Source organism: Sinocyclocheilus rhinocerous, unplaced genomic scaffold (genome assembly GCF_001515625.1).
Source record: "Sinocyclocheilus rhinocerous isolate Xijiao unplaced genomic scaffold, SAMN03320098_v1.1 scaffold712, whole genome shotgun sequence".
NCBI classification, from domain to species: Eukaryota; Metazoa; Chordata; class Actinopteri; order Cypriniformes; family Cyprinidae; genus Sinocyclocheilus; species Sinocyclocheilus rhinocerous.
In genome coordinates, this window is record NW_015642789.1 from 1,742,177 (window position 1) to 1,754,021 (window position 11,845).

Below are 11,845 nucleotides of genomic sequence, written 5' to 3' on the forward strand. Positions count from 1 at the left end.
GACTGACAGCTTTGTAGAGGCGCTGCTCTGTGTACTGAGCGCTTGAGTGGAATACAATGAGAAATCTGTCTGTTTGGGACTCTGCCCGGCCGAAAATGTGTCACTGACATCACTGCCAGTTTTTTTTGAAGGCCAGCCTCTGTCACTTTTTCTCCATGGCTCTATTTGTCACCTCTCTTTTCACAAAGGCTCGTAGAAACGTTAAAACTCTTGATCTGGAATATGGGGTTTTAAAGACCGCGGACTATTTAGAATATTTAGAGTTGGAGATTTTACATTTTTTTGTATATTAAAGGGGTCATATGACGTTGCTAAAAAGAACATTATGTTGTCTATTTGGTGTAATGCAATGCGTTTATGCGGTTTAAATAGATCTTCTTTATGCACCAAGAGCTTGTAACACTCCAAAGAGAAAGGAAAAATTGAAATCGCATCATATGACCCCTTTAATTTAGTTTTTTTTTTGAGTGTTTTGTTTTAAAAAAAATATTGCATAAAGTGACGCAGTTAGTTTTGCACTGATGAAACATTATTTAATTATTTGTTGTAAATAATTTGATCTTTTAGTTTGCATCTTCCAAGTTCCAACTAAGACGCATTATTTTTGTGTGTGTAATTTAAACATTTCTAAACAAATATGTTTTTTTCTAAACTATTTTTAGATTTTACAGTATATTAGTATTATTATAGTAATGGCCTGTTTTATTGATTTGTTTAATTGTGATAGTTTGAATAATAATAATAAAATTAAAAAAAATATATTATTTTGAAAAAAATATATTATTAATAATATTACTATTATTATTTTGAATAATAATAAAAATTATTAATAATATTATTATTGTATAGTTATATTGAATGGGGAAAAACTGATTTTCCTTATTTTTTCTTTGATCATATGCCTGCTAAAGTATTTAGTTCACTTGATTATCAAAAAAAAAAGGTGGTGCCATATAATTTAATTAAATATTATAATTAACATGTAATAAAAATTTATCTAATTAAAAAGTTATGGTTGGTCAGCATTTTTTTATATTTGTTGTGATTAACTGTTAACATAAAAATTGGTCATATCTCTGCATCAGATGGGGAATTCTCTCCCAATATAACACGCATTAACATACAAGTCTAATGATACTCTCTCATCTGTGATGCAGGGTTCTTCCCTGTTTCCCAAAACAGTCGTCCTAATTGGGGGTGTAGTATCATTTCAGAGCTCAGGGGACCTGCGGGAACCAAGCTGATGAAGCTTTAACACAGTAGTGGCAGGGTGTCCGCGGGTCCTTAAAAAGTCTTAAAATGTCTTAACGTTTTCCTAATATAAGGCCTTAAAAAGTCTTAAAATGTCTTAAATTCGGATTCGATGGGTCTTAATTATTTTTGGTCTCATTAACGCTAAAATATCTTCAGTCTGACGGACCTAATGACTGTTATTACATATATGTATGTAATAAAATGTGTATTTCCATTACAGGTTTAGGTCTTAAATTTCATATAAGGTGGTATTAAAAAGGTCTTAAAAAGTCTTAAATTTAACTTGTTCAAGTCTGCAGAAACCCTGACTGGGCACTCAGCCCGTAATGAGGGAGACGCCTTTGAAATGAAAACACTGTCAGTCTTGTACTCAATACTGTGAACAAATTACATTAATTGTGTTGTTGTGGCTGCCACCGTAACTATATGGGGAGTGTGAGTGGGTCACAAGCTTATACTGCAAAATCAACATCATCTTAATCAGTATTTTGTGGGGGTTTTTTCCAGTTTATTTTTCCTACCCAACTGTGTAAATTGTATTAGACCTCATTAAATGATGTCACATTTATGCTTAATACAAGAAAAAAACAACAATTTAAGAAAAATAGGCTTAATTCAAGTTACATTTTTGAAAGTCTTTTTTAATGCAGTTTTGCTGTCACATCAATTTAATGAATCTTTGGTGAATAAAAGAATACCAGACTTTTGAATGGTGTACAAGAAAAATATTTTTTTTCAGTGTAGCAGCCGGTATCTTTTACCCTGATCTGAGACCATTATTGGTTCACATAATGAGGAAGTTGTGAATCTCCTTGATGTAAGGGAATGACTTTCAAAAGCACAAGTATTATAGATTTGTGGAATCTGAAAAGAGGCCAGTTGTGTTTTGATTCTTTTTTCCTACTGCACGAGTACAGATAGATTTATCAGACACTATCAGCAGATGTTTTAATTGTGTGCAGCAGCCAGTAAGATCTATTAATAATGAGCCTCTGGCTAGAATCAATGCTGGCAACTCTAAAGCTTTTGAAGTTATATTTTTGTTTCACAACAATGAACGGCATCCAAGAACTCTTCCAAGAGGTTCTAATGAGACATTCTGAAGCTGTGAATTTAGGCCACAGAAACAGACCTGCTATTTTCCTTTTGTATAAGTTTGAAAATATTTATGATTGTCAGCACTTTAATATTGAAGTTAGTAAAAGCTATATTTGTGCCTCTAATAATTGTTTCCAAACAGGTTTTCCAAACATACTACAATACTAGTGTGCTGCTTATACTGCACAGTGTACACTAAATACTACCTACTAAAAATAGTTTGCGAAATGGTATGCATTGCACAGTATGCAAATGCTGATTTTGGAATAGCATACTAGCATACTAATTTTCATATTTCTACCATGTAAAAGATACGACTGAAATAGTAAGAGTAGTATGCTAGTGTGCTATTCTGAATTCAGCCATAGAACGTTCAGACGACTTACTGTATTTACCAAAATTGTCAATACTGTATATAGAGTATACTGCACTGAATACTGTATCCCACAATGCAATGCGCTCAACTTGACCTTCCCTTTCCAGTGTGATGAATGAACCAGAAGTATTAAACATGAAAAGTGATGAGGTCATGTGACACTGTAGCATACTACAGTTTTAAAGTCGGCATGAAACGGAAGTTGAGATTGTCCTTAAAAAAATGTCTTGATGTAAAAGTCAAAATAAACATTCACATCAGCTTTTAGACCTACTGCAGTACAGAGCTACCAGCCAGTCAGAAGGTGTTTAGGTAAGAAATAGGCAGTCGCTCTCACTGTGCTCTTTTTGTTCTGAGACAGCTGAAGTTAAGGAGTCTGACTGGATGCCGGCTGGTTAAGTTAGGGAAGGTGAGAAGTGGTGGCTTCGCTTCTCCCTTTGAAACCACAAACATAAGACACAGAGATAATGAAGACTAAGTTTCATGGACAGTCAATGAGTAAACACTTACTCCATGGTCCCCCCTCTCTGCCACCAGTAGTGATTTTCCACTAGCCTTTAAGTGGCTGTTTATTGTTCCTAATTATGACGGATGGTCTCGTAACCGTCCCAACCTGGCCGTCAGATACACCGCTGTAGTTTTTTGCTTCAGCCTTGGCCGTCACCGAGGCATTCTGGGAGCTGAAAACACATCTAATATACTGTTTTGTAAGAAAACTCTCGCTCGTCTCATCCATTCGCCTTTGTTGCAGTAGATTCAGTTTCGAAAAACAGTCGAGAACGCGTCTCTGCATGCTTCCAAGCCCTGAAACGCCAACCTCGTCCCCCGCATAGCGGAAAATGACACCCCCATGCACACTTTCATGTACATAAAGCTGTTATAGGTGAAATGAGGCACCATTCGGTGTAAATTAAGACACAACAGAATTATGAGACTCAATTAGCTTCTCATTTTTCACTCGAGGAATTCGTTTCTTGCTGGTTTTATGAAGGAATGCTCTAAATGACACAGATTTCTGTCAGAGTGAGGTCCTTTCGTTCTCCCCCGGAGGGTTGCTGCACTGATACACACGTCTCCCATGAAATCCCTGCTCTGAGGCAGTGCAAATGAGGCAGCACTAATACATTCTCCCTCGGCGGTGCAGAGACTATGTGTATGAGGGGGGAAAAGTTAATGCAGTTGCTTTTGTTTTTTTAGCAGGACCTCGGAAGCACGGGAGGACCTCCTCGCAACTGGAAGGGAATTGGGATCGCCATGGTGGTCATCCTGGGGGTCATGTCTCTGGTCTCCCTCTCAATTTTTCTGCTCACACCTGGTAAGACAGAGATCGAAGGAGTAAATGAATATAAATTGAATCAAATTTGAACCAAGGATGAAGAAAGAGAAATGTGAGATCAACTCAAATAAGTGAAGAAAGAGAAATGAGAAAACAACAGAAGATTATAGAGGATTATGTGAGCGCCAGAGAGCTCATATATAAGACATCCATTCACAAACAAAAAGACAAGCCGAAACAAAGCAAGCAACACTCAAAATTGATTTTTTTTTTTGCTGCTTGCTCAGTTTAGCTTTAAAAATTAGTTGGCACAACAAATATGTCTTTGTCTTTCTATAACAGAACTTCATTTAATCCATTTGCATTAATCCGACATTTGCTTAGTCTGACTATACAATTTTTGTTTGTTTTTGTTCACTAAGCCTTTTTATTTCCCAGTATGCTTTTGGGGAGACTGGAAAGGGAGAGTAAATTTTGAAATTACGTAAATATTTTATTTATTTTTGTGCAAGATGATAAAAGGGAGACTTGTTTGTGCTTGATGATATGTTATGTTGTTATATCGAAGAAATTTTGTTATATTGTGAGTTGGGTACAAATGGCCAAAGCCAAGTTTTACCCACTTTTGCCAGTAGGCGAGTTTTCATTTTGGGCCCCGCTCACAACAGAACAGAAGCTCTTCTAGATCCCAACATAACAGAACATTAAACAATAATATGTTGTTCTTTTCCCCCAAATTCAGTAAATAAAACCAGTTGGCTGCTTACTTTATTTATAACTAAATACAGTTAATATTTTTCTAAAATCCTATATATTTCTTTGTGTAACGTTCTTGTTAAGGAAGAAAATACAGAGTGCATCTCTAAGAAAAAATATTTTCAACATGTGGAAACACTTTCCACAATTAATTCCATTTTGTTTAATTATCATTTTTTTTACAGCCTACTTCATTCAGTAGCATCAAGATTTTGATTTTGTTAAGCAATCCTGTAGATTCTTGCTACAGACACTATTTTTCCTCAAGAGTTGTGGTTGTCCTTAACTGACTACCTGATCTTGTATTTCAGATGAGTCTCACCTCCTGCTGCTGTCTCGTCTCACTCTAGAGAACTTGGAGAGCGAAGATTTCCGAGTTCATGACCCATGTGCGACATGGCTAAATGGTGAAAACTCCTATTGTACAAACTGTGTTTAAGGGAATGGTTTAAGTTCATTCATTTAGGGCTCCTGGAGTGCAACAATTCATTGTCTTGTAATGCAACAGGAGACCAATGTGTTTTTCTGCTAATGGTTAAAATGTTTGTTTTACGGCATTCATTCAGGCTGCCTTTCAATTCACATTCAGTTTTTATTATATGTGACCCTGGACCACAAAACCCATCTTAAGTCGCTGGGGTATATTTGTTGCAATAGCCAAAAATAGTATATGGGTCAAAATTATTGATTTTTCTTTTATGCCAAAAATGTTCCATGAAGATATTTAGTAAATTTCCTACTGTAAATATATTAAAACTTATTTTCTCAATATTTAGATTTTTTGCAATTTTCTCAATATTTAGATTTTTTGCACAACTCAGATTCCAGATTTTCAAATAGTTGTATCTCGGCCAAATATTGTCCTATCCTAACAAACCAAACATCAATGGAAAGCTTATTTATGATGTATAAATCTCAATTTCGAAAAATTTACCCTTATGATAAATAGGTTTTGTGGTCCAGGGTCACATATAGCATGCAAGATTTGGATTACTGTATCCCAAACCTTATTATATTGATAACAGAATTCTTAAGGTGCTTGAATGTTATATTACTTCAACTTTAAAGTGTGCATTCTTGCATGTTTTTGGGCTAATATTGCCCACAACACCTTTCTGTATGGAAGAGGAGTAGTTTGTGTAGTAAAATAGGAATGTGAAGTCAAGGTTGCCTTAGCAGTATTTCAATATAAGAATGATGTGTAATATTTTGATTTTAAAATACTGATCTATTATAAGTAAGTCATTTGTTGGGTGATTTCCTTGAAAATACTGTTCAAATGTTTGGGGTTAATAATATATATATGTGTGTGTGTATATATATATATATATATTTTTTTTTTTTTTTTTGGTCTCTTATGCTTACCAATGCTGCATTTAAAGAAAATTTTCAAAATACAGTAAAAACAGCATTGTGAAATATTATTATAATATAAAATATGAAATATTATTATAATTTAAAATAACTTATCTATTTTAATATATTTTGAAATGCAATTTGTTTCTGTGAAGGCAAAGCTGAATTTTCAGCAGCCATTACTCCAGTCTTCAGTGTCACATGATGATTTAGAAATAATTCTAATATGCTGATTTGGTCCTAAAGAAACATTTCTTATTGCTAGCAATGTTAAAAATGGTTGTGCTGTTTAATATTTTTCTTTGACAAATAGAAAGTTAAATGAACTGTTTATTTGAAATAGATTTTTTTTTATTAGTGTAAATGTCTTTACTGTCACGTTTGATCAATTTAATGCATCCTTGTTGGTTAAAAATATTCATGGTACGGTAGTGTACTTTTATATCATCAGCGAAGTACATACTCTTAGTGCATATTCAGAATATGCAAATTAGGGTGCAGTCAAGATGCAGGTCAGTCTGGAGCGCAGCTATTGAATGTTGATCTTTGTGTTTTACAGAGAACGAGGTGTCACTTTGCACACCGGAGGGTCATGTTTTAATCCACAATCTCAGCACCAATCTAACTACCACGTTATTGGACAACAGCACCCTGGTGAGTGGATACATACACATGCGTGCACTCACATAAAAGACAGCAACATAGTAAATAAAGGGCATGCAAACAAACACACACATACAGTCTTCTCCTCATCCCAAACCACCAGTGTAAAGCAGCTCTCTGGAGAATTACTACTCCCTTGAGGCAAGTGAGGAGGACAAGACATACAACTCCATTAGCTCCATTCTCATGGAACCTGACAAATGGGTCACTTCATAGAAAGAGAGAGGGTATGGACTGGTAGCTAAACGTCTTTGAAGAAAGAATCTGAATGTTAAAAAATGAGCAAAGAGAAAGAGAAAATAGCTTTTCGGCTTTAGAGGCTCGACAGTTAATGCTCTGTCTTTTATTCCCATTTTCTGCGCTTCTCCTCAGTTAATCCCATAGCATGCGTCTTCAAAGAGACCGTTTCAGCAGGGCCACCCTTTGAACGCTGCGGCTGGGTGACACTGAGAAACATATATGGGTCATTGCCTCAGATGCTCAATGAAATGTTGTTGAGATGGCAGATACTTCTCCTCCCCACACTGTCAACACTGTTACTTTACACTCGGCTTTATACCCCAACGACGTCTACCCTCAATGCACTTACCTCAATGCACTTACCTCATTTGTGGTTTGCAGCTGATGGGTTTTTTTAGAGGGAAGAATATGAGTTGAGCTCAATGCCATATTGATTTCCACAGAAATGTTTCTAAAATAAATAAAAATTGTATTTGTGTTAATACATTTACAGTGGAAGTCTATGGAGGTAGGCATTTTGCCAAGATAAATGTATATAGTAGCCTCAATAATATAATATAATATAATATAATATAATGGAAGACTAGGGAGTAAGACTTTGCACCAAGATAAATGTGAATACACATAAAATATATAAGCCCCAAATAGTATAATTATTTAATAACTAATTGATAATTAATGTCTTCCATTTATGAATACACTATACAATGTTTGCTTTTTTTTACACAAATTATTGTCTATGGTAACTTATAGCATGCTGTAGATGTGTGTGATAGAGCTTAATTTGTTTTGAACCCAAATTATTATTTTAAGGTGTTCTTTTTTTGGTGTTCGCTTTAGGATCTAAAGTCCATGAGGTTCCAGGTTTCAGCTGATAAGAAGTTCATCCTGATGGCTTATAATATCCACCATGTGAGTAATATGAACAGAGAAACATCAAGAAGCAGTCTCATTTCTGCGTTACCTGTCTGTTAGAGAAAAAGATGATTGCTTTATTGTTTTTCTTTATTGTTCTTTATTTCTTTATTGTTTTCTTTATTGTTTCTATCACCATGCAGAATCATATCCCAGTTGGACCACAGAGCGATTTTGAGAAAATCGCTTAATGATGTATGAGGTGTTGCCTATTGTATGTAAATATGATAAATCATGTCCCTTAAAGGCAGAGTAAGTGATTTCTGGTAGCCAATGTTGATATTTGAAATCACCAAAACAAACACGCCCCTACCCCAAAAGGGTCTTGCCCCTATTTTGATAGCTCCGCCCCACATATACGTACGCAACCCAGGCAACGATTAGTTCTGTGAAACAAAGCAAAACCAATGTTACACCGTGTCTACGGACGTGAGCGGCGCGGTCGGCCCGAATCAGTTTTCTAAAGTGTTTTTGAAAAATCACATACCCTGCCTTTAAATGTCACATATTTTATTATATTTAAGAACGTATATGCACTTTTATCATGCAAGAATTGCTACGAAAGGATCCTCAGAAATGCTATTTTTAATATCTTATTATCTAGAGGAAGATATCACCATAATATTATACGTTTTCGAAGAGGGTCAAAGTTGTAAATAATGCTTTACAAAAAAATATACTATTTCGGTACTTCAGTTTCACCTTTAATTCAGTGTGTTACTTGACATTTCTTAATTTAATTATTTGTGAAATCTACTAGCAATTTCTGAATCAAATTTGTTTTTTATCCTACTCCAATTTTTTTTTAAGTATATAGACTAACCCTAGCCCGTAAATAAAAACCTTGGATTTTACATGTGTAAATTAGACATTATTTAGTCCCCGTCATTTTCCTTGTAGGTATTACAAGATAGATCCCCACTATGTAGTTTGGGCACATTTGGTCCACACAGAGATAGCAAAACCTGACAGAGGCTGTGCACGTATTGATGGTACAAGCGCTGTTAGCTATTGTTACAAGAGTGAACTACATCTTTTATCTACTGGACTGGACAAAATCTTTTCAGACTAGCAGGAGAGACCACTTACGTTGTCCATAATTTCTGCAGCATGTTCATCACTGAACGCTGCTGTGATCAACAGCAAACGTGGAAGGAATAGAATATTCTGAGACAGAGGATATGGGGTGTATAGAAAGAAAGAAGGAGGGATACAGACAGGCAGTGGGAGAGATGGAAACAGAGAAGAGGAGCTGCGTGGTACTGAATTGTAATGAGCATCACACTGGGGCAAGCCTTTGTGATTACAGCAGGTTTTAGTAACAGGCTGAAAATAAACAACTTGTAGGCTATTTGTCTGAGCAACCACAGCAATCTGTAGTTCTTATCCTCCTGCTGAACCTCCACTTCAGAAAAGAATCATCCCTGCAGCAGTGTTCTCTCTTCTCAAAGGAGGACGACGAAACAGGGCGTAGACATGAGTAACAAAGAAAAAAACAGGGTAAAGAGGAAAAAACAGGCAATGAGTGAAAACACTGACAGTACAATCCATATTCTTTTTTTCCTGAATTGCACTTGCGCTCTCTCTTGACGTCTCTTGTGAATATTGCTTTTTGTTGCTGATTAAAATGAGTTCTGTATTGTGCACCGTGCAATCTGGTGAATGACGTACACATTTCATTTCACCCCAAAATCATAAAAAATAAGAAATAGTTTTTTCGCATAAGTAAAATATTAAAGGGGTCATATGATGCGATTTCAATTTTTCCTTTCTCTTTGGAGTGTTACAAGCTCTTGGTGCATAAAGAAGATCTGTAAAGTTGCAAACACTAAAGTCTCAAAACCAAAGAGATATTCTTTATAAAAGTTAAGAGTATATTTATATACATACATACATACATTCATTTGGACTAATTAATCTTTAATCTTCAATAATTAATCTTTTTAAAATGTCATGTAAACACTTTAGTGACACGCATAGACAGCAGATGAAATTTAGCTCTGTAGCTAATTCTGGGGCAGTCCTTGACTATCCATTGCTCCTGTTAAATAAAGAAATAATAATTAAAAAATAGTGTTTAATTCTGTAGCCCACTGTAGCTTGATTAGAACTGCTCATGTAAATGTACTGATTATTATTCTCAATACTTTATAACAGTAAAAAAGTTGTAATACAATGCAACAAATGCAACCATGACGTTTTACACAAAACATTAATTGACTATTTAAATAATAAATATTATATTTTACATATTTTAGTTTTTTTTGTTTTTGGCTTTTTCTTTGCTTGAGAATTGGGATAAAATATGATGAATTTTCATGAAGAAACTGCAAAATGCAAAAAATCTTTATGGTCCTGAAACAGGAATGTTGAATTCCGTTCTTTTGATGTTGCTTCCTATCTCACAGGATAAATGATCCCAATCTGTGTGGTCACATCTGCAGGGAAACACAGGATTTCTCTGTTAGTTCTCCACCTCCTCTAGTCACAATCGCTGTCTCTCTTCCTTTATCCCCCCCCCCCTCTTTCAGCTATGGGGGGGGTTTACAGCGACGGAAGAAGATGAGGATAAAAATTATGTGATCTGCAGTCACCCTTAGATCATGCTGGCCAGTCGAAATCAATCATAGAGATGGGATGAATGGGATGTGTGAATGTGTGCGGAGAGATTAGAAAGGAAACTGGGAGAGAGGGAAAGAGGGAGATAGGAAAATATAAAAGGTGAAATTGCAAGGGAAGGAAGAAAATGGAGAAAGGAAGGGAAAGAAGGTGAGTGTTGTGAAGGAAAAGGAAATATGTATTGAAAGAGTGAAATAGAAATTGCAAAAGACAGTATAAAGGATAGTCTGAGCGAAATCAAAAGATACAGAGACACTTAGATATAGGAAATGTAAAATGTAAGGATAATTCAGCCAAAAACAAGATATCTGTCATCATTTACTCACCCACATGTCATTCCAGTCCTATATGACTTTCTTTCTTCTGTAGAACACAAAAAAGGCTTTTGAACTTCTAAAAGGACGCAAAAGCATCATAGAAATATTTCATATGACTCGTACCCTTTATTCCAAGTCACCTGAAGTCATATGATAGCTTTTGTGTATGAAACGGACCAAAAGTCATTATTTACTAAACACCTTGATTGCTGAATCTTGGAACATTCATAAGAGTTAAAGGGGTCATATGATGCTGCTAAAAAGAACATTATTTTGTGTATTTGGTGTAATGAAATGTGTTTATGCGGTTTAAAGTTCAAAAAACACATTATTTTCCACATACTGTACATTATTGTTTCTCCTCTATGCAATAGCAATATCTGATTTGTGAATGGCTTCTGAGTCAGATCTTTTTAATGAATCTGTCGATCTGGTTCACAAGACTGGTGTGAGCTGGGTTTCCCAAAAGCAGTAGATCATACAAACTGTTGGCATCAACGGTCACTTTGATCTACTTAGGCGTTAAAATGCTTTTGGAAAACAAATCCCTGAATGATTCATTCATGAATCTGACTGATTTGATTCTCAAATTCTCACTGACTCGATGACACAGTGGTTAACAGCTCACTGGGAGGGGAACATGATCAGTAAATAACATCGTAAATTTTGGTCTGTTTCTTACACAAAGCTGTCTTAAGACTTCAAAACACTTCACATAGTTGTATATGACCATCTTTTTTTATCACCCAGTGATATGTTAAAAGTTGGATATAGTACATCCTACTTTGCTTGCGTACATTCAGTACACACACATAAAGCAGTATATATTGTATAACAAATCTATTATTGCTTGCATCATTTAAAAATGTATACTATGTTATCTAAATGCGACTATACACTCTAAAAAATGCTGGGTTAAATATAACCCAGCGCTGGGTTAAAAAGGGACAAACCCAGCTATTGGGTTGTTTTGAC

At 35.3% G+C, this 11,845-nt stretch overlaps 1 protein-coding gene across 2 annotated transcripts in view; it reads left to right on the forward strand.

Annotated features, from left to right (window-relative positions):
* LOC107756420 (inactive dipeptidyl peptidase 10) overlaps positions 1-11,845 on the forward strand; it is a 45,098-nt gene that overhangs the window by 11,882 nt on the left and 21,371 nt on the right. Inside the window, exons 2-5 of one of the 2 annotated variants that reach the window (XM_016573517.1) lie at positions 3,926-4,043; positions 5,072-5,167; positions 6,676-6,770; positions 7,860-7,931. In XM_016573517.1, the coding sequence (XP_016429003.1) occupies positions 3,926-4,043; positions 5,072-5,167; positions 6,676-6,770; positions 7,860-7,931 (381 nt within the window). The remainder of the gene's footprint in view (positions 1-3,925; positions 4,044-5,071; positions 5,168-6,675; positions 6,771-7,859; positions 7,932-11,845) is intronic. The other variant, XM_016573518.1, reaches the window with a different exon arrangement.